We start from the raw sequence: 24,436 nt of genomic DNA, 5'->3' as shown, positions 1-24,436 counted from the left end.
ACATATCCGTGGGTTAAGTCTTTGATCAATCTTGCACACATAATACATGGCTCACAAAACCAGGAACTGCATTAGAAGACCAAATTAATGTCAGGTGACTAGGGGAAAGGTCTAATGCACTGGGCATGTCTTATGGATAATTGTTTCAGGCTAGAACTCAGATTAATTAAAATAAAAGATGACTGCATGACTTTAATAATGTAGTTTGACCCTTAGGTTGCTGAAAACATCTTTCAATTAAGCAGTCTGAATAACAGTCTTCAGAAAAAGAAAAAAAAAAAAACAAACAAAAAAAAAAAACAAAAAAAAAAAACAGAAAAAGATAGTATGGATTCTGCCCTGATTCACTTGCTGAAAAAATGATGGAAACGTGTGAAATGAGTGAAGTCCTAATAATATAAATCCAAAGCAAGAAACATAAGCGTGAGTCCCTCTGTGGGCATATTCACACCATACCACGAACCATGACCCAGACCTTCCCGGGAGAGCTGACCTCCACATTTCTGAGCCTTATGGCTCAGAGGTCAGGTCTAACTGTGCTTGCAGAGCACCGCAGCCAGGCTAGGAAGCTTTTCGGACAGATTTTTAGCTCAGTGGCAGCATTGTGTGCTGGCTGCCAGGCTGCTTGCAAGCTGGATCCTGGCAACTCAGATCTCTACAACACGGTCCCCAGAATGCCGAATTCTGGAGGTACTGAGGCTTGAAGACTGGTGGCTGCCTGCACTCAGCAACACAGACAGTGGAAAAGATCAGTTTTTTCAGCAACAATCTCAATAGCCTGCTTCTGGTTTTACGTAGTTCATATAGTTGAATTCCACTGACTGGAAAGGATTTACTCATATTAAATGCTAGTGGGACAAATGGGATGACCTATCTTGAAGGTTATATAACTTCCATGGCGAAGCATTAGGCAGGATATCTTTGGGGAAGAAAAGGTCTTGCTTGGATAAGAGCTGACATGGGACACTGCTGATCCAAACTTTTGTGAGACATCAAGTTGTCAAATGATCTAAATCAGGAAGACTGATAAAAAAATTAGAATGACTCTTTTGAAAGCAGTCACTTGTTAAAAAAAACAGCCCAACAATGACCCAGCATGTTTGTCAAGATGTGTTATGATTGTACAGTAATAAATACTACTTGATTCAATCATGTTATTTTTTTTCTTCACTTTGTTGCCATTTAATACAGCAACTGACAATCACACACTGGATTCAGTACCATGATTCCTAGGCTCAGTTCAGGCAGAACCTTGTCCTCTGCATTTTGAATCTAACACTACCATCTTTTCTAGGTACTGAAATACTAATGCTTGCATTTTCCAGCAGTGGATATGCACTAGAAAATATAATTTACCTTACAAAACTTCCATGATCCATTATAAACTTAAGAAGACTTAAGTGTCCAGTTCCTGTGAAAAACAAAATTCCTTCTCAATTTGTTGTATTCTTTGGCTTTATATAAACATAAATAAGGAAAAAATGGGGGAAAAAAAAGATCAAATTAAATAGCTGAATAAGAATTTGCAGAAAAGAGTATGTATTGCTTTCTGTGACATGCAACTGATTATAATGTTATGCTGTCTAATCTAGCTGTCTTTTGAAAAAGTTCATTTAAACACAAGGAAAAAAAAAAATCACCAGTATAGCTTAAATGAAGTAAAAGGCTTACAGGAGGAAGGATTCATGCCTGAAGCATTTTATCACCTTTCAGCCTAGCTGTAGACATTGAGTTCTTTGTGAAAAACAGTACAAAATTAACTGAAGAGTGTAAGGATTCTACCTCTCAAGTATTCTGTGTTTCTAAAAAAAAGATTTTCTCTCTTATTACAGACAGGATCTATAGCACCTTTGGATAGTTTCTTCTACTTTTTTGAAATGTCAGCAGATACAAAACCAAACCAAATCTCTCCCTTACGATGCAGCTCCTTGAATTCCTGCTAAAGATTAGTGCATGATATAAGAACGTCATGATAACCTTTCGTGCAAAGTGGGAGAGTCAGTATAGATTCTTCTATCGTTGATAAAGGCAGCAAGAGTTCAGGATAAAAAATTTCAAGTACACCTAGAAGCACCTTTTATGAGTCACCATGATCTGCTGCTAACAAAGTGCAGTTCAAGTTTGTTTTGAGACACCCTGGATGGAGACTTTGGCTTGAATCCTGTGGTCTTGGGATCAAACCTCAGAGCTGTCGCTGGTATAATTGTCTGGTAGCATCATTGGTTCATTGCTGCCTGACTTCTTTGCGGCTTCCTTCTTCTCAGAATTTTGTCTCCGTTTTAGCAGCAAAATGATGATTGCAATTAAGCAGATGGCAAGGAAAATGGCAGCAGCTCCACCAACAATTGTGACTATGTTGACCCCTGAGCTCGGGTTATTCAGTTCTCTGGGGAGTACACCATTGACCACAACCTCCCTTTGAGGGACCTGTTTCTTGCTGGTGCGATCTAGTGCTATGTGCTGTATGTTTGTTCCTCGGTTGTTTTCTACTCCAATGTCTTTTGCAAGCTCTGGAGCTCCCACAGCTCCTCTCTTCTGACGTCTCTGTGTGGATGCTCCTTGGCTTCCTCCAATAAAGAGTGAGTGGTACTGATGCTCTACGCTTCTTTTGCCGATTCCACGGTTAGCATTCTCTTTTGAACGTACAGTGTAGATTGTATGGACATACCACTCCCTACCCAAAGACACCTAGAAAGACATGTATTTTGTTTTTAAACACAAACATGCATAATCTGGACAGTGCTATAAACAGAGGAAATAAATCACCACTTTATATTGATTGTCTGGACAGAACTCTCAAAAACACGCACAGATAAAAACCACTATGTGCCAAACAGCCCCAGACAAGCCACGTTTTCTGCCAAAATTTTAAGAGGGTGTAGAGGGGATAGTGTCCATTCTTCTCCATAGCTAGACTCTATGGCTACCAGTGGTTGCCCCTAGCTTCTGTTATTGTGAAAAGAAAGCAACATATTTTCTATTTTATTAATTTCTCCAGATGTTTTTCAGGACACACCGTTGTTTCTTTATATTATCATTCTTTTGACAGAATGAGGGCAAAAAATTAGTGCATTATTGCAAATGGATTCTTTAAATAAAAAATGAGGCAACAGTTTCATAGGGACAGTTTATGAAAATCTTTTTATGTTATTAAGAAGACTGTTCTGTTAAATATTCCACTGTTTACAATGGGACTCAAGACTAAAGGCCAGGATTAGGATTAAAGTCTCCTAAGCATTTTTTGTAACATACTTTTCAGTTTTGCATGTACTTTTGCAAATACTAAGGAGAAGATAAATACTAAAGAGATAACTGCTGGCTGGATCATATAGATCTAAAGGATGAAAGCAAACAACTGAACAATTATATGGAATTAAGAAATAGGTGTACCCTTTAGTTTTCAATTTCATGATTTCCAATGCTTAGGTATTTTGCAGTGTGCATGTTTGTGAGAATGACTTGCACAGAAAATGCTGAACATCAATCAGATTTTGATGAAGTTCGCTATAAATGTTTATGTTTGTTGTTGTGTTGTTTTTTTATTTGTCTTAGACAAGTGATGTGCAGGAATAAAACAATGCTGTGCAACAAGAAACTTATGCTTTTAGAGGAAATGTTTAACTATCATTGGTATAATTTCTTGGTAGACTACAGAATTAAAGAGAAGAAAAGCGTATTATCCCTATAGGAATCTTTTAATAAGTAATCCAGATTTTTCATCTAGAAATTTGTAAGCATTTATAATCCCGTTTAACTGTACTGAAATCACAATAAATCTTTCTGTTGACTTCAACATGACTTAAACTTAAAAACACTTCTTTTGCAAGAGTTTCTTTTTTTGGTTCAGTGCTCTTGTTACCAAGGTACAGAAAACATACCTGAAACAGGGGAGTTGAGTCCACTTTAAATCCATCAGAACCTGGTTGTTTTACTAAAGAAATTGCTTCAGGATCGTCTATGGCAAGTTTTGCATTAAAAAGCACATTTCCAAAGCTTGTGGCTTGTGTCTCTGGTTGAGCTTTGTCCTACATGGTCATACAGGAAAAAAAAAAACGTATTTGTAAAACACAGATTTATTTCTTCTGAGTTGTTTTTACATAAAAAAGAAGTCATAAATATATGCATTCTCCCAGAATTAGAACACTTACGACAATCTTAAATCTGTACAGAAGGGATGGAGAATCAGCAAGGCACCCATATTCAGTGTTGGATGGATTATATTTGGGTACATATCCATCCGCTCCTGTGCACAGGAAAACCTTCTCAATGTTGCAGTAGAAGGAATCACCCAGGTTCTGCACTGGATCCACCATCACCCGACCATAAATGATATCACCTGTAAGGAATGCAAGTGGTTCACATCCTATTACACTGGAACATTTAGCATAATACTGAGGCTAAATAAAAAAGCCTAGTCAAGAAGCTTAGTGCAGGGTAATCTGACTGCAGTTTTTGGTCACCTCAAAGGTCCAAGCTGAAGATTCCCAGTCTGCCTACAGCTATACCCAGAGTCTATTTGAGACAACTTGCTACCCAGCTTCCACCACAGGGTGTTGTCAAAGGTTATGATCAGAACACACGCTCTTCCTCACACTCTGGGCCATATAACAGCAGTAGTTGATCATTTGTTGTTGCTGTAACTTGAACCAGTTCAAAGGCTGCTTTAAATACTGGACTATATTCAGGTCTTCATTCAAAAAATGACTTAAAGAAACATGTACTACTCTACAGCAAACTGGGATGGAGGTTTTGGTCTCCCAGCAATGCAACTTGTTGAAGAGATGTTTTTTAATTATGTCAGCAGAATTCTGTTCAGGCTGGATAAGAGTTTATTTATACTTGGTCAGACTGGCAGCATACTGTACAAGTGACATGAACATTATGAAAAGTAACAGAGGCATGTTCGGAGACTAGGCTCCCTACTGTGTAATTGCATTTCATCTGTCTGATAAGATTTAAGATAAAACATATTTGCAAGGCCCATACAAATAACCTGAGCCACTATTATGCAGGCAAGAAAAGTGTATTATGTACAGTGGTCAGTACATGTGACAGAAAGTGATTAGGAAGGATGAGAATTTGGAGAAGGAAAGGAGAAGCGGTGCATTTTTTTTAACACAATTTGTAGTAACTGTAGACTTTGAGAGAAGACAGATACCTGCTGTTCAAGAGACTGTGCAAACTTATCAGAAAAAGACAGTCTTGGAGTCAAGATGTTGGCATTCTGATCAATCAGCAAAAGAGACACAGAAAAAGAGGAGAAAAATTGAGTGACTGCCTAGGTCATAGAAAATTCACCAATAGATGTACTGAGTGAAGCCCAGTTTTGGTCTTATGTTTCACACAAGGTTTTTCAAAAACTCTCTCTTCTAGAGGGTCTGGACACAGTACTAGGCAAGCAGGAATTCTGAGTGTTCATCTTAGCTTTGACTTTGATTTCTGTTCTGTTATCAACTGCACTGCACTGGGTGGACCCTGGCCAACACCCACTCAGCCTACCTTTCCCACAGAACACGTAGAAAATAAATGGAAAGTGAGAAAACTCATGAATTGAGCTAACGACAACCTAATAGGGAGAATAAAAGCTGCACAGACAGGCGAAACAATAGGAAGAATCCATTCATCATCAGATGTTTAACCATTTCCTGGAAAGCAGGGACTCAGCATGTGTAACGGTTACTTTGGAAAGAAAAACACCATAAGCATGAATGTCCCCCTAGCCTACTCCTCCTTTCCCTGAGCTTTTACTGCTCAGCATCACATTATACGGTATAAGATATCACTTTGGTCAGTTTGGGTCAGTTGTCCCAGCTATGTCACGATCCATCCCCTTCCAATCCCTGGCCCACTTGATGGAGGGCAGGGGGGAAGGAGAAAGCATTGAAACTGTGCTAGCAATAGACAAAACATTTGAGTGTTATCAACAATATTTTAGGCATAAATGCAAAGTACAGCACCATATGGGGTGCTTTGAAGAAAGTCAGCTCCATCTCAGCCAGACTCAGTATGTTAACCCACAACAAAAAGATTGTGTAACATTCACTTATCAAGTAGGAATGTTCTTAATATTAGCCAATGTTTATAAAGAGCTCAGTATATGAGAAATGGCATCAGTACTGTTACCCTTAGACATAACAGTTTCAGTGTAGATTGGCCAATAGCTCTTATGTAAAGTGTCAGGTGGGAAAGGCAAATGAAAAAGAACACAAGTGGCAAGTTAAACCCTTACTCCTAGCTTGTTTTGACTGAAACAGGATCCTGATAGTGTGGATTACATATTAGAGGTCTATGAACTGTGCACAATTTTACCTTCTGAGAAAGCAACATCACTTTCTTGCCCAAAGCCCATTGAGCCATCAGATAGCCATAGTGTCTTTTTGGAGAGGAGGAACATCTGGGTATTCAAGCTGAACTCAGCAGCCACTGGGTCACTAACCTAAAACACAACAGCATAAAGCTATTCAACAAGCATTCCTTAATCACTTTTAAAACACAACCCAATCTTCTCGTAGCATACATTGTTCATCAGCTCTGCATACCTACATAAAAGGAAACAGTTTAACCATAAAGTTTTCTTTGCACTAGAAATATATTGCTCTATATTTTACACACATATATTCTTTGGGTTATACATCTCCGTGATGTAGGATTCTAGGTTAATTTCTTCCCACCACATTTTTCTGTGATGTAGGATTCTAGGTTAATTTCTTCCCACCACATTTTTCCAAATCCCAGACAAGAAGGTGCCCAGGGTAACTTCTGTGTGTGGATAACACAAGGAAAATATTTCCTTCAATATCTAGTCTCCATTTAATTAAGCATCTTTTCTGTATCCCATTTTCATTCTAATATTCAAGTCCCACCTCTGATTCTCTACCAGTTATTTGAAAGTTTTAGTTCTTCTGATGCGCCATAGGGTATCAGTATATTTATCTCAGATCATACATGTGAAAAATGTGAAAATCATTTAAGCATGTTTTATGATAATTTTTGTCTTCATATATTCAACACAGTTATCTATGATTTTTCTTGATTACACTACAAGAAAACAATAAAACAATACTATCAGAAGCAGGTTCTTATTGGGCCATATAATTCATAAAGTAGAAGGCAACCTATACAGAGAAAAACCATAATAAAAAGTAAAGAACATAATGAACAGAAGCACTGGGGAGCACAGTTCAAAAAGATGAAAAAAAAAAAAAAAAAAAAAAGATAAAAGAACAAGAGTCCACTAAACAAAAAGAACAAGAGTCCACCAAACAAATAAGAAAAATGCTCAAAAATTCTCACAGATATATGTTTATAAACGTGGAAAGGAAGGAAGGAAAACACTAATGAAAACATTCTTGCCAGCCCTTGTACAAGGTGTTGATGGAATGAGATATAATAATATCAATAGAAACTACTGCCACAAGTTATGTGTGCTTATTCTTCTTCAAATCCCTTTCCCACAATATAGTCCCAAAACTGTCAAAGCAGTCAAAGCAGCAGGATTTGGCAAGAAGAATATATAGCTAAAACATTTTTATAAACTCACTGCCACTCTTCGTAAAAATGAACCCTACCCCGATAGCCTTTTCATAGAAATAATAATAATTAAAAAATAATTTCCTATCTTTTTGGAATGAGTCTTCTGAATGCCTGGATTCAGGCTATTGGGTTGCAATTCCACAGCTTCAAATACCTGACTGACAGCTGGTTTCCAGCTGTGGATCTGAAAAAAAGTCAAGCATGGCCTCATTAAGATCTTCCTTGGCAGAATAAATGTCTACTGAGCTGGAAACAAAAAGTTTCCAGCTAAAGGCACTGGGCTTCAGCCACACGCTTTACAACAATGGTAACAGCAATGGCCTGGGTAAATATTATGCATGTGGCTGCAAATACATCCCTTAGGCACCCTTTTTAAAGTCACCATTTTTGTTTCAGCTTTACACGTAAGTCTCAGTGCTGCCAGTGGCAGATCCACAGCTGCAATTTATAGCAGTAGTTGAAATGCAATTATTTTCATTAGAAATGCAGGTTGGATGCTTTTCATGTACAGGACGTCCCAGAGTGAGATAGTGATAATGCAATACTCAGTGTTAAGGGATATTTTCTTCCCTCTTCAGGGGCCACAGAAAGAAGAAAAAAGGAAATGGGCAGATATGTGATAAAGAAGGAAATATTGAACTAAAATCTTCAGAGGCAGAACACCAAAATATCTTTTCTACTTTATGTTTGCTTCTTAAAATGGCCTTTCACTCATGAACAGTGAAAGCAATAGTGAAAGAAATTAGATTACAAAGATTCCAAGAAGATGGAAAGTTTCATATTAAAAGTACTAAAAAGATAATTCAGTAGAGCAACTGGGGCACTAGAATGAGAAGTGGGAGAAACAACTCCAGGGGAGGTTTAATTTGGATATTAGGAAAAATTTATTCCCTGAAAGCATTGTGAAGGATTGGAACAGGCTGCCCAAGGAAGTAGTTGAGTCACCATCCCTGGAGGTCTTCAAAACATGTGTAGATGTTGCACTTAGGGACACAGTTTAACGGTGGACTTGGCAGTACTAGGTTAAAGGTTGGGCCAGATGATCATAGAGGTCTTTTCCAATGTAAATGATTCTGTGATTTCATCATTTGATTTTACAGTCAAAATAATTTTGATCTGGTTTTGAGACCTGCACTCACTGACTTCAGCGGGCCTGTGCAAGGTAGCATGTGCCTCCTAGTCTAAGAACCAGCATCACAGTGTGAACTTCCATGCTCACTTCTCCGTCTGATGTTTCTTATTTCTAAAACATGGATACTAATGCTTATTCATTTATGCAGAATGCCTAAAAATCTTATTGGAACGTGCTTTAAGTCCACATATTCTTTCAATCTGTGATCAAAGGGAACAATATGAAGGGAAGCAAAATTTCCTGAATTCCTTTTACTGTGCGCATCTCAAGTAAAAGAGTTGGTCTTGATGAAAATTACTGGTGATGGGGACTAACTGGTCACAGTTCCTTGGCATTTATGACTCTGTTGCAATTTTGCACCTAACTTTAATTTACGTACATGAAACTTGCATACAGTCTTTTTTTTTTTTTTTTATTAGAGCTTTTATTAAAGCTTTATTTGATATCATAAACCCTATAGTAGCCATTTTATTTTCCCAAGGCAGTTCTCACAACTTGAGAAATTTGTTCCTTAGGCTTCTTTTAAGTAAGATAGGTTTCCAGCCCTATCTGTACTTTAGATAGAATTAGGTCTCTCCCTAAGCTATTTTGCCAATTATTTTTGCTATTATTTTTTGTTCTTTCAAATTTTCTTAACATTATCAACATCTTTCCTGTTTTTATGAGGATCAGACACAAGCTCCTTGAAGCAGATTAGAAATGCCAGACGAAAGCCAAAGTGATGAACTAATATAAACCCCTTCTCCTCGACCCCACCCCAGCCATTCTTTTTTTTTTTTTTTTTTTTCCAAAATGTTTTGCTGGTTTAATTCTGAAAAGGCAGGTTTCATGTCAGATCATGTATTGTCTCTCTGTTTCACCAGGATTTAATGCCATATCAGTTATCATCTGTTCTCCCATAGCTGGCATAATGCCAAATAAAAGCATAAAGACTGCATACATTCTCTTGTGTACTCTGGCTAATTCAACAGGAAAGTGATTGTGTATCCCTGACTGATCTGGGTTGTATTTATACTGTAAGATGATCCAATAGCATACATCTATACTATTAATGAGCATGAAACCACAGCCACATTGTTCCAGTATTGGTTTTATTGGCTCCAAATACAAAAGTGACAAGACTTCCTCCTTCCATGTCCCAAGGTCATGCTTACCCTTTTGATAACACTGTAAAATGGTAGTTTATGTTCTGCTAACTATCCAACATGACCCCCAGATATTTTTCAGTCACTGCTTTCCACAGCAGTGTCCATTTCTCTATACATTATTAGAGAAATGTGAAATATATGCTGTGTGCCTGTCCATAGGTTACCATGAGACCCATACTGCCACGGGTGGGATTTTTCTCACTTGCTTTCATGCTAGAGTCTTAAAACTAAGCATTTACCAGTGTAGGTTACCAGTACACGGTCAGTGAAGGAAGACCTTCCTTAGGATTGGATGAATCTTCCTCTGAAGGTTCCACTTGCAATACTAGAGACCTATCTCTGATCTTTGTGCCAGGTGAAAATTTTCTGATGATGGCATTATATTTTCTTAATTATCTGATAAAATTATTTCACAGCAAAAGTCAACACATAAGTAAAGAAATCCCTTAGGTTAGCTGATATTACAGTATCACCCAAATCAATGTCAATGAACTTTCTACTGGCTATTACAAAGGAATGGCCAAAGGTTATCACTGCACTGGGGTCAAAAATACATTTGTGCTCCTAAATTAGCTTTTCCAAGTTCCATAAGATTAGATAGATAGCAGGAGAGGGTATGTACTGTCCCACTAGTTTAGGAAGAGGTTTGTTGGTAAACAAGTAAATTCAATTTCTAGCACTATCACAATTTGAGAATTAAAATAAAAAGGAAACATGAAGAAACATCACTGGGAAGCTACCTGTTGGAATCGGATATCCAGATCAAATGTGATCGGCTCTCTAGGATTACAGATCACTGGTAGGCTGAACTCCTGATGTGGAGCAGTGGTACAAGCTATCAGCTTCACAGTGTACATTCCAGAATAGTCTCGAACCTTAGGGGGGGAAAGAGAGAGAGGTGTTGCACCAACATCCTAACCAATAGGCTGGGGCAGGAGAAGACAGAGCAAAGGATAAGGTTTTACCGCAAAATCTGAAACGAAGCTCCACTGCTGTACTGGCTGATTGTAGGTTGGCTCACTTCGGATGAGGCTGAGGCTGAATGTCAGGCCTGGGTGATCAGCTGACATAACCATGGAAGTTAGAGATGAAGCTAGAAACATACCAAGAGATAGATTTGTCACCTTTAGTGTTTCACTGTAGACTCTCAGAGACTGACAAACATTCCCAATAATTCATAAAATATAATGCCGTGGTTGATTCTTTTCATGGTTAATTCTTTTACAGGGTACTGAGTTTTATTAACAAAAAGTAACAAAATCAATTACAGTCAACATAGCTAGGCCCCCTTGACTCTTGTTCCAGTGTCTATTCAACAGTTGCTTTTGGGCTACACAACCAGAACTGTATAAAGATTAAATCTAACAGAAAGGCAAAACAGTGAGAGTGGAATGGCAAGGATCTATAATCCCTACTGTTTTTAACTTGGAATGTCAGCCCAGGGAACAAAACATAATTTCTCTTAGCAGTGTAACTCTTTCAGCTCTACCATTTTTAGCACAAAAGCTAAAACTCTGAGGACAGCTGAGAAAAAGCAGAATCACTATGAAGGAGTTATACAGGTTAATAAAACTGAGTTAAACTAACAGAGATTTCTTAAAATGATTTTTTCCTTCCCATTATTGTTTGGCAGATTTAATTTAGTTAGATAATCTTTTCCATTGCCAGCATTCATGCTCAGACTTATGTCTGGACAGAGAGGCTTACACCTGTGATTATTCAGAATAAAGGCAGTGGGGTTTAAACAGATTAAATTGCAGGATCAGGTCCTCAGTAATAACTAATTGAATGGCAGTGAGAATGTTTTATTAACAGAGTGATACAACACTTTTACAAGACCTTTTCTTACTCTTTGCAAAAAGGTCTAAATAACATAGAAAGGTTGTGAATTGGAAAATAAATTTTAATCCTAAATCCCTAGGGCAACATACATAGATAGTTAATCTTAGCTTTTGGATTAAAAACATCTATTCATAGATCCCTAGTGGACAGAACTTCATGAAAAGGCTGATTTATGAAAGGTGAAGTGGAACTACTTGCTTTCTATCAAATTCAGATATATTTCATTAAATTTGAAAGTCTGAATACAGTCATCAATGACACGTAAAAAGTCCCAACCAAAGAATGAATCCTTAGCTGGAGAGGCACAGTGCGTTAAAAATTCAGATTTCAGCAGCAGGAATAACAAAAATGAAAGATACAAAATTTTAGAGAGGTGTCTGTCTTTGTTTTTACAGCACTGCTAAACTGTAGATTAAGCTTACCCGGATGGGACATCACAAACAGACCATGAAACCGGGCTTCAGTCTTGAAGTTGACAACCAAGCGCCCCTCTTCACTAATACGCATGCTGGTTGGGTACAGAGAACCTGGCAGCAGAAGCCAATCAGTAAAGGTCATTCCATTTGCAGATGACAAATAAAATCACACTTCTACAAAACACTGGCTCCAGTCTTTTCCTTTTCTTTTGTCTTATCAGCTGTTTGGGAAGGTTGGTATCTTTTGAGCTCACTTAACAAGAGTTGTCTTAAACAAGAATTTACATTGTGGGACCTAGAGTTTTCACAATGCTTCAGTTTTCCAAAGTACATACTTCCCTGCAAAGCCATGGTTTTACATATGTTATCACTGTTAGAGCATGTTATGCTATCATTACTAGAGCATCATCACACTGATGCTCTTGTAGTCTGAGGAAAGTCCACAGGATAGATGGCAGTTGTATTTAGGAATAGCATGCCAGGAGGTTCAGTAGAAGGGAAAATACTTTTGTTTTCACCAGAGATTCAAGCTGATTTCTACCAATAAAAGCTGTGTCAAAGATGCTCTTTATCAGTGCTTCCCTGCCTATTGTCCCAAGGCAGCACCCACCAGCATTGTGGCAGTAGCAGTAGTTGTGGCTTCCATGGTAGTCTGCTTATGGGTACGTGCATCAGTGAAACTCATTCTGATGGGCTTTGTATTACTGGAGATTTCTGGCACTGTAGTAACTCTCAGTAATCCTGCCCAAACGGGACTGGTAAATGTTGGGCATCTGCCCTCCACTACCTCAGTGTGTTTATCACGTGTTTTGTACTTCTTGTTTTCAAAGACAGCTGCTGATGTTCAGTATCTCCACAGACGGGGCCACCAGCTTCTTAAGCAGACAAATAAAAAATTAAAGCATCAAAGGTGGGAAAATAGTGGCATATATGAACCACATAACTGCTGAGACTGAGGATTAGATCTGGCTCTTATCTGGTGACTGATAAGATTTGTGGCATGTGGCTTATTTTTTAGGCATGGCCTGGTTCATTCCTCAGTTGCATTCATTCTTCATGCACTGCAGATTGCCTTTGTCACTGCATTTCCTGCTCTTACCATGAGGACAGAAATTGAGAAGCAATGACTTCTGCAGTTTAGACACAGAGTTTGCAGAAACAAAAACGCTTGATGTTCAAACAAGGGTCCTGAGATTGTGTAAGTGTACATACATAACTATAGCTGGTTTCACCTGTATTCTACCTAAGGTAGGGACAGATATGGAACAACAAAAGCTTAATTCTGGGCACTGCTATGTAAATTTGTATATGAAGAGCAAAGCAGCACATACATGCCAGTACACATGTTAAAATTTCACAGATATCTGTACGTCGTTTAAAAAAAAATAAATCAATTTTCTTCAAAGATAAATTCTCTAATGATAGATTTGACGTGTTAACTAACTATAGTCACATCGTTTATCATCAGTTTTTATTAAATTTAAAGAATGTTTTACTTATACAGTTTACTACTCTAAAGCATAGGACAGGTTATTATACCCATTATGCATTTCTGTTTCTTTTGAATGTTTCACAATGAATGCTTTTAAAATATCAAAACCAAAAAGTTAATTTTGTGTACTTGAGACACAACAAAGCAGTTATTTTCCCTTGCAATAAAAAAATTGATATCAACTTAACATGGATTTTATAAACAACCCAATAGAGAATTTGGAGTGCTAGGCAACAACTGACTGACTGCAACTGATAATAAAAGCGATTTTTAAAAGATTTTTTTTTTTTTTTTTTTAGTATTAGAATGATTGAAAGGTTATCTAACTGTTTGCAAATTACATTCTCAGTAACAGAATGAGTCTGATTGAAAATAATCTGACACCCACCTTGGAGCTCTGCTTCAGGTGGGCTCCCAATCCCGTCCTTCCACAGGATGGCAGTATCATACACAAAAGTGAGCCTGAGCTCAGACTGCAGATCGAAATGCTGCCAGCCTCCTACACCCACCGGAGAGTGGAAAACGTAAGAGACATACAAGGGGACTCTCAATGTGACATAGGACTGTACTAGGTTGAGAACCTACGAAAAGAAAAATGATTTCTTTAGGTTAGAGGTGAGGAAAGGCAGTATTATACAGGTAATTCTAATGCAAGAAAAATAGAAGACATAACTTGAAATAAATATTGTGGCTGAATCATATTTCACACAGAATCACAGAATTTTCTAGGTTGGAAGAGACCTCAAGGTCATCGAGTCCAACCTCTGACCTAACGCTAACAGTCCCCACTAAACCATATCCCTAAGCTCTACATCTAAACGTCTTTTGAAGACTTCCAGGGATGGTGACTCCACCACTTCCCTGGGCAGCCTGTTCCAGTGCCTCACAACCCTTTCAGTGAAGAAGTTCTTCCTAACATCTAACATTTCAATAGGTTTCATCTTAGCTTAGAGCCTTTGAAGTTCCCTTTTTGTATTTCAAACTGAGTATGAATTCTGATACATAAACCCCTAAATTCTGACTCTTCATTTTTATTTTTGTAAGTACATAAATAATGTCTACATCTTAACTCTTCAGAAATTTTTAAAATATTCTTTTGCATTTGCTCTATCCTTCCCCCATAACTAACTCTTTTGCTTACACTCTTTTGTTACCCTTCTGTAATAAGCTATACTGGAAGACCCTGAATTTGCTCAGAGGTCATTGCAAGACAGTCCTTGGACTGTACTTACTCAGCTCTGGAACTATTTCTTCCTTTGTGCATGGATAGCAGTGAGCATACTGCATGCAAATGCACAAATTTGTTTACCACTATCCAGAGGAACTAAAAATGATGTGCAATTTAACACAGATTTATAAGTAGACCTTCTATGAATATGTTGTACAAAACAGTAGCATTGATTATCAATTAATTATTATCAGATAATCAAAAAATCTCTCTATATAGCATATTTTGATCAAAACAAAACAAGAACAGTGTCAGTAAACTGTCAACTCTTAAGACAGCTCTTATATGATATATGAATCCATCCATTTTTGAAGCAACTTACAAATATTTTTCTATTCACATCTAATTGAAAATGTGCAATACAGATCCTTTTAGAACACTCTGGATTGTCTTACAAAGAGAAAGAAGGGAAAGCATTGAGATCATCTCCCAAAGGGAGAATTTCAAAAGCATAAGTGGTGTTAAACTCCCATTTACTTCCAGTAGAAACTGTGTACGTATCTGACATTTGTAATCTGAACATTTCCCCAGAGTGATTACCTTACAAGTTTTTAAAGAGTGTTTTTGCACTATTAATTAAAAAATAAATAAATAAAAAATAAAAAACAAAAGATCTTTACAAGCTATATAAAAAACAAACTGTTTTGGGGTTCACCCAGTGGCACATTAGGGGGCTGAATGTCCATTACCTTACAACTGTTTTACAAATGCTGGGCAAAACTTTTAATAATACCGTGGAATGACAAATTTACTGCTGGAACAAACTAACTACTCTGAACTAATAAAGGAGATCATTATAGCAAATGTTCATAGTTTCAACAGCCTACATTTTTACGCATGACACTTTTTGATTTACGTACTATGCTACCAAAACACTATCTGCTTACAATATTTGCATCATTCCATAAGATGTGTTAGCATTTAGACACTAAGCAGTCTGGAAATACACAATGCCATGCAGAAAAACAGCCTGGCAGGTAATATGAGACATTGCAGTTGTAGATGATTTTATATTAATTCTTCTTTGTTGGTTTTACACAAACACAATCAAGACTTTCTATTTGGAACTATTTCGAATTTCTATATTAAAAGAGTTTTCTTTTCTATATTTGTATGAAAGACAAATTGAAGTTAGAAAATATTATCCTTCAGTCCTATTTAAATTGCACAGACAGGGGCAACTTAATCTTTGGGAACGTACGTGTATATCCAAACAATTATTTCAGATATGAATTTGCTAAATTATTCCAAATAACAACATAGAATGCTCATTTCTATCAAGAAAAATGCAGCTATGATGCAAATCTACAATGCATCTTGGCTTGTCCTTGATTCAGGAGTAACCTTGAAAATTTGTCATTTCCTAGAATGGTATCAAGAGCTAAATACAGTTGCTTGCATAAGAAATGTGTCGCTACTGAAAAGTCATCCCAGAAAAATACATTACCTCTTCTCTGTGCATTTGCTTCACATCTGTATGTTGTACAGGAAGAATTAGAAATTAAAGCCAAAGATCTGAAATTCAGTTTGCTTACAAGGATGAGGCAAAGATACACGGAAGAAGAGTTAATGTATGATCCTCTTGAAAAGAAGCATACATAATGCTTAGTGATAATGTAGAGGAGGACTGGAATATCACCCAGAGAGAAAGTAATGACCTTGAGGACTAAAATAGTAGAACTGAGATTAAATTTTATAGTATACTTCAGTATACGGTAATAGAAACTAGTGACAAGGATTTCTGGCTGAAATGAAAGACATTGGTTAGAAAGAAAAGAAGAGAAAAAAATTTGGTATGTGAGTTGATCACATCATAACTATGACCTTCCTACCCTGCCCAAGTGATATGATCCTAAGATAAAATGAAGAATGGAGTGGAAATTAGAAGCATGCATGCCATTATTCAGAGTACTAGTGAGAGCTTATCTGGTACAGCTTTGATCATCCATGCTTGAAAAAGCCTAATTTGCATTGTAGACTGTAGAAAAAGAATCAACATAATCACAGGAATGGAAAAACTATTTTGTGAGAAGAGACTAAAATAGCCGGCTTGCATAGTACAACAGAGGTTAAGAGGGACTAAGAAGTCTGTCTATATACATGTCAGGAAATGAATGGCAAAGGGTTTCTGATGATGAAAAATGGTGCTGACATGGGCATAAGATGGACACGACAAATACAACTTAGAAATCAGATGAATTTCTAACCCTCATTGTGGTGGTACTCAACAAGAATAGTGAAGCCACGAAATGCTACTAGTTTTTAGATTAAGTTTACCAGTTTGGAACCTCATTTATATAAAGAGTTAAGGCCTCTGACAGTAGTGACCTGAACAATGTGACCCACAAAACCTATTCTAGTTCAGTATCTTATGCCACTTTGAGTAAAAAAAACCTTCTTTCAAAGCTGTTCTTGATTATCCAGTATGAGGTATCACTGTTCGTGTACTCTGTACATGAAGAAATCCATTAATGGGGTCGTAAGCCACAATTTAGACTTGTTTTGCACCCATTCAATGTAAGTGCACTGTTAGGAAGCTCAGCTCATTTGTACTGGTGGAAATCTAGTAGTAAGATACCTTCTGGAGAAAGTCTGCCTGAAACACTGCTCCTTTGCCATATGTTACCACTGCTCTTCAGAAAAACCTGAAATTATAGTGCTAAGAAATTGACCATAGAATTTAGAAGACTCATTTTTTTTTATTTCTTTTTTTTTTTTTTTTTTTTATTTTTATTTTAGCAAAACTCATATGAGATGTCTGGGAAGTGGAGTTGCTTGCCCCAACCAAGGAATTTATTCATATGGATAGCATGTCTATATGCTTCCATCAGCATGGCTGCCTTTAAGTGTCATTTATGGCACATAGGGAGAGGAAGGAGCTCTTGTTAAACCAGCTGATTGTGTTTTTATGCACTCAGGTCCTTCTTGAGGCATTCATGGATTTATAGGTGTGGAGGAAAACCTGTATACTGATAGCCAAACAGATATTGAATAAATAGTTTACTTATATTAACAGTAACTTAAAGCTTACAAGGCCATCTCATTTTTTGCTGAAAAGCAAAATGCCACAAGGGGAAAATTACTCTTCAGTGGGCAGAACAGAAAAAAAATCTCAATACGCTACATGAAACACAAAGAACCTTCTTCATACAATAAAAATAAAAAATAAGGAAATTAACTGCAGAGGAAATCTGTCAGAGTCAGTGAGAAGAAGCCCCCAACAAGTGAATCAATGGAATGTGTCATGCAGATGGAGAAGCCTTGCTTCTCTAACCCTCTTAATAATGCTGTTTAGGCAAACATGAGAAAACATTCTTTCCATTGAGTTATCTTTATTTTCCAGCACTGCCTGCAAAGCCTATTGAGAGTAGCCAGCTGTTCATATTTTATCTCAATGTGACACTGATGAAACCAAAACGGCACTTAGCACTGTTTAAGTGTAAGAAAAGCTTAACTGCTGTGAAGAGACAGAACAGGTGCACTGTATATCTATGCATTCAATGCACAGAAGATTTTAGAAAATGCATTGACAAACTTTTATTTATTAATATTAGTTTTATCCAAATGTGTGTAACTTTTAACCTTGTGATACTAGGAGAGAAATAGTGATTACAGCCACACCTGACCTAGATTGGGAAAATTGTGTCTCATATTCTGTGGCAATGCCAGGTCTGCAGAACCTGAGAAGACAGAAGACAAAAAGTGTTCCAAGCATGGAACAGACTTACAATTACTATCTGAAAAAAAAAAAAAAAAAAAAAAAAAAAAGTAGATTGAAAGTCATTCAAATAGATTATCTCAAAATTTGTTTGTGTGAGAGAAGAACATGATTTATACTGATATCAATATAAGAAGTAGACATGCATACATGATCTTTACAAGATAAATTATCACAAACCACAAAATCTATTTTTGAACATTGACAATTCCCATTCAAGACTTAGAAAATATGAATGGTGTTTCTATAGGTGTTCTTCTTTTGTTCCTCTTTCTGATGCAAGCTGTCAAACTTCATTAAGTAAAAAACAAAAACATAATTAGTTTGAGCATCTGTTATGTAACAAGAATATTCAAAACAAAAACACAGTCAGGTTTGGGGGCATGGACTCTGTCTTACATTTATACATATATTTATTTATCTGGCTTACACTTCTAGAGCACAGAACTTGGCTGAGGAAAATGATTTTATAGCTTTGGGATGTGATTAGTAGCAGTAGGAGACTGTGTGTGTGTATGTGTGTGCACATGCTCTGTTAGTACTCATAAGATCAGAATTAGAAACTAGAAATAACACAGTTTCACATTTTATATTTAATGTTCTAATGAAACAAACTTTTAATGAGAACCGTGTTTTTCCTTCAAATTACTCTAAGCCTGATTTTCTCTTGCATTTACTTGCTGTCTGCAAATCTGAGTCACACAAGCTTAACAATGTTATCAGCTAGCTGTTTACACAATAACAATATAGCAAAGCTAAGATTTGGCCCCAAGATGGAAGATAGCCAGGTAGGTCACAGGTGAAATGCAAAGCAGGTTTGTTTAAAGAAGTCTGAATGGAGAGGAGAATGCAATCCAGCATCGAAATGCCAGCTCCTTGAAATGTTTAACCTCTGGCTTTGTTACACAGCTGGTGTGTTAACTTTGTAACAGAGTTTTTTCTTCATAGCACTTACTGAATGCATGTGTTTGCAGCTGGAGAAGAAAAACAAATTGAATGTTAGTGAGCTTCCATGTCAAGGGAATACAAACTACAGCGTTTTCTAACACTTGATCTTGGTGGCTTGTCTGAGCATAAAAATCTGAAAATACACACTTCTGTCCATCTGCATTTTACAGCATCTAGTTGAGAATTTCAGAAAACCTGGCCTTTCCTCTTAAAATACTATTTTGTTAAAGCTGGAAATAGACTGTTTCCGTGCAATAAAATACTCTGTCTGCAAGCTGCCTCATATAAGTTGAGGCAATATATTAGTAATTTTAAAATCTGTTTTCAGACGGGATTTCCAAACACCTCAGTACCATCATAGCATGTGTACCATAAATATGAACTGAACATATTGGAAGAGAAACATTTTCAGTTTTGTCCAGAAATAACTGCTTTTGTCAGAGAGCAAAACAGACTATTCAGCTGTACTCAATTACAGTAGCTTCAAGGTATTAATCTGTATGTTCAAATACTTTAGTGCATGTTTTTTATCTTTGTGTTTCGACTTGCTTAATTAGTTGTTAATAAAATCTGAATTGTAATTTCCACCAGGGAAAGCAACATCCACATGTAAATACTTGGCCAGAAACACACAGAAGCCTTTCAATGCCAAACTGTCTGGTTATAGCAAATAGTTGCAAAGGCAGGAAATTAGATCAAATGATACTTCACACTCTATTGAATAAGACTAGGCCTACCCTTCAACATGTACTTTATTAAAAAATATTAAACAATAGTCACTTGCTTGGTTTTTACTATTTCGTTTTTTAATTTCCTTTCAAGGATATCTGGCATTATTCTAGCACCTGTGCCCTGAGAATCAAACAACTGTAGTGCTTGTCTCTTACAATGTTCCCATGAAATAAGGTCCAATCTCTATTAATTACCTGAAGATACAGGCAGATAACACTCATATAGGTGAGCTCCACCTATTTACAGCCCAAACGTACCCAAATATAGACCTTGAATTTCAAGTTGTTACTGCAGGTTGTCCAAAAGAAAGCTGTTGCTAAAGTTAAGCGACCTTAACTTTAACCAGAACAGAGCTATTACCCAAATGTATTAGTTCAATTTAAAGAGGCTTTATTTCTAAATATAAGTACATTAAGCTGCACATCTAAATCCATGTATAGATATATAGATGCTTAATTTTTCAGAAGTGGTAAATATGGGCAGAAACCAGGAACAAAGCAGCAAGCTGTATTCTGAAAGAAGTGCTGCATCTAACTCACACAAGGTTTGCTCATGCACAGAATAATTGCAAAAGAGAGTGGGTCACAAGCAAAAGGCCCCAAAGACAAAAAAAAAAAAAAAAAAAAAAAAAAAGGAGGAAAGAAAAGAAACTGAAACCTTCCCTGTATGTATTATGACAGTTCATGAGTTCATGGGAACTGGCTAAGACAGCTGCACTCTGTGGCAAACACCAGGAGCACTGCCAGAAGAACTACGCCAGCTGCAGGTCTCCCACCTCACTTTTTGTTGACAAAAGCTCATCTTCTTCCCCTACTATTGGAGGAATTCCCATAAAGTGAAGGTCCACATCACACAAGATATTGCCAGTTGCTTTTGTGAATTATCTTTGTCTGAATCACAAGTGCTATCTTTGACCATATAGACACAGGAGAGCTAGAACTGAAAAGCAGAATTTTGAATTTAAAGATGTAGCCAAATATCTGGTAAACTCAAGCTAGTAAATTTGTAGTGGCAGCAGGATGTGGTAGGAGAATTTAATATTTCTTTATCTGTTCTGTCTGTATAATGGAAATTAAGCTTCCTTTGTGTGCTAAGAAAACATGGTGAAAACCATAGCTGCCAGCTTCCCTCTCACGGAGGAGGATTATTAATTGTTCACTGAAGGAGAAAAAAACAACAATGGTAACAACCACGGAGATAGGGCACTGACTGCCTCCCCTCTCAGCTGGAGGGGGTCATGTGAAGATAAAGACCAAACTTGGAGAAGAATTAAATGGAGGTGGGGGAAACAGGGAGGGCAGTGAAGCGCATACTGGCTGTGGGGCAATGCTTCACTGCTAGAAGTAATTCAGCTTGATATTTCACTTACCACTCTAACCTTTTAGCCACACCCTATGGAGCACTACAGGCTGACTTCAGCTGCAGTTTCATGGCTCTATAGCTCATGTTCATCCCTCTCTGCCTTGAAATGAGGGATCTTACCTAAAGTACATAATGTATCCAGAGCTTAAAGCAAGTACATCTCTCTTCCTAAGATATATTATCATTTATGTATATCCTCCACAACCAAACATAGAGGTTCTTCATATTTACCAAAATACAGGGATGCTTCTTATTTCCTCCTCTGCTTATACCCATATGAACATACATAGGTTTTATTTAGACACACATTTATCTAAATCAAGTGCTCAGCCTTTTCTCTATAGGACACAGAGTATTAGAAAAGATTTAAATCAGGTCTTCCCTTTCACTGTGGGAGAAGTGGCTTGTGTAGGTGGCAGGATTGACTGACAGCTGTGTGGCAGCTCTGTGAGCCTGTGTGCTTATGATTGTGTTGTGTGGGAAATAAGAATATATGGCTGTATATTGCAGGTCTTCACGGGCATAAAGAGATAGTGAAAGGAATGATGAGTTGAAGCAATGAAATCATTCTAAGAACAGTGAAGAGTGCTGTCATTTTTATCTTGTGGGAATGTGAAAGGTTTACATCCCACACTCGCATGCCTTCCCCTCCCCTCTGACAGGTTCATGGTTATAGTGGAATGCACCTGTAGGAGGATCTGCTTGTAGCAGAGGGGCAATCCCAAGCAGATGCACCAACAGGGAACTCGCAGCATCAAGGCAGATACCTTGAACTGGTCTCTGTAACAGACAAGGAACCAGGAGAGACAACAGAGCACTGAGATGCCATAACCATCAGGGTCTTCATATCTAAGAAAAGGCGAGAAGATCCATTTTCTTCTGGTATTATATTTTATTGAGTACATAACATCTAGTTAAAAGGAGCAGGATTTTAGGATGTTAATCAAGGGCTAGGGAGAATCGGGTGTAATTTCTTGTCCTGCATATTGACTGTATGATCACTGACAGAGTAAGGTGGACTTTAAGAATGTAAATATTAAAAAAAAAGGGAGAAAATTCAGCTTGTCTGATTAGATATTTACATGTCCATTAGCACCTATGCTTTTAGTAGTAAAAAAAAGTTTTGCTACACATGCCTGTAGGTTTCTTTGGGCAACTGCACACTTTTCTCATCTGTAAGCACTACTCATGCTGTTTGGGATTGTCAAAGAATTTGTGCTTGTAAGTCTACTCAGATTCATAGTCAAATTGCACACCTGCTAAAATAAACAGAGCAGTTATGGAGGTTTCACACAGTGGCTTCATCCTTTTCACAGTGGCTCAACAAGTGATGCTAGTGAGCCCAGTAAGTGATCTGGCTGTACCACACAACTATTGTGTTTAGAATGAAACAAGGTACTGCGTTTCCAGCCCTTCTACCAGCCTAATTCCCCAAAGGAACATTTCCATGTCATAAAGAATTGATCTTCATAGCTTCAGCTTTTGTACTCCAGAACTTGAGTGGGATCAGACAGGCTTGTGCAGTAATTGCGTAAGAAAGACCTAGGGATTATCCTTTGCTGTCACTGTGCCAGAAAAAAAAATGCTACACCCTTTTATTTCCACATTACTATGTATATCTAGAAATCATTTGCCAAAGAACACCTGAAGATCTCTCCAATTCTCTTGTTTATAACCCTCAAACTACTTTCACAGCTCTGTTATTCAGCCACATTGACAGCTTCTCTGCTTAGTGACCACAAAATTTTCTGCTGGGTAATGCAAAACCACTGTGCTGTCTGCACTGGTGGGTCTTGTTACAGTGAGCAAGAGATTGGCAGTGCCAAGCAGCTGATAGGACACTGCAGTCAATTGTTATCAGCAGGATGACTCTTCACAATTTTTGTAAACTCTATTTTAAGGTACACAATGACTGATACTAAATACTCCAGCACTATCAATGTGCTAAAAGCAATCCTCAAGAAGGTTCTCATTCTAAGAAAAGACTGAAGTGGCTCACTGTACAATAAAAGTGGGATAGGTTGGTCCTAAAATATTTCAAAACTACATTGTGTGAAAATCATTGCAAATTTAATTCAATCTAAGTCTTTCTCTCAATTGTACAAGGATTTCATTTATAACACACTTACAGTGTTTAATGGACACTGATAGCTTTAAGAAATAAGCTGGTCTTAGGTGAAGACTTTATCTTGTTAAGAAAAAGAAGTAAGAACTCTTATTTTTAAACTACATACAAATAATTAAATCAATATATTATCTTATAGATACTTTCCAAGGGAAGTCTTCCATTTTAAGAATACAGTACAAAATCAAGTTATAGGTTGGTACCTGTCCATCTGTCCCAATGGTGCCTCCACAATCTGTGAGGAGCTCGGACATGTCATAGTAGCTAACAAACTCCCATAAACAGGCTTCTAGATTCAAATTTCGGTAGAAGCGTAAGGTATTGAAGCCTCTAATTGTTGGGCTGTACTGGTAGGGAATGGTATCTCCAATCACATCTGGATTTTTGGTAGCGTCAGTCAGGAAACCATGGTGGGTCTTCACTTCTGTGTAATCCAACAAGTTGGAGCACTTATGGTTTCCAACTCTAGTTCCATCAGGGCTAAGCGTCAGCTCAAAATTGGAGAGCTCTCTTGTAGAAATAACAGGCAGCATGCCTAAAAAACATTAATTTATAGAACTATCACTATATTTCAGTGGTCAGAGTTCATTAATCTAGCCCCAAACTCTCAAATGCCAAAGATCTTACAAAATACTTCTGTATTCGGAACTCACGGTAATAAACGTAATTCAGAATTCAAAGGAAGATGATATACTGTGTATGAGAATATTATACCTTTGTATATGAAATACCAAATAGAATATTTTTAAATCTCCAATAT

The 24,436-nt window shown here is 37.3% G+C and overlaps 1 protein-coding gene across 1 annotated transcript in view; it reads right to left on the bottom strand.

Annotated features, from left to right (window-relative positions):
- Positions 1-2,175: 2,175 nt before the first annotated feature.
- The window catches only part of FREM2 (FRAS1 related extracellular matrix 2), a gene marked incomplete at both ends in the record, with an annotated part of 121,607 nt that continues 99,346 nt past the window's right edge, over positions 2,176-24,436 (bottom strand). The window contains 9 exons of the mRNA XM_084283665.1: positions 2,176-2,688; positions 3,879-4,025; positions 4,149-4,336; positions 6,310-6,436; positions 10,554-10,688; positions 10,779-10,906; positions 12,078-12,182; positions 13,952-14,144; positions 23,880-24,211. Coding sequence (XP_084139791.1) covers positions 2,176-2,688; positions 3,879-4,025; positions 4,149-4,336; positions 6,310-6,436; positions 10,554-10,688; positions 10,779-10,906; positions 12,078-12,182; positions 13,952-14,144; positions 23,880-24,211 — 1,868 coding nt within the window. The remainder of the gene's footprint in view (positions 2,689-3,878; positions 4,026-4,148; positions 4,337-6,309; positions 6,437-10,553; positions 10,689-10,778; positions 10,907-12,077; positions 12,183-13,951; positions 14,145-23,879; positions 24,212-24,436) is intronic.

Source organism: Netta rufina, assembly GCF_964035555.1.
Source record: "Netta rufina genome assembly, chromosome: 1".
NCBI lineage: Eukaryota > Metazoa > Chordata > Aves > Anseriformes > Anatidae > Netta > Netta rufina.
Note: the sequence above shows the minus strand (reverse complement) of the source record. Positions and strands in the feature narration are given on the sequence as shown.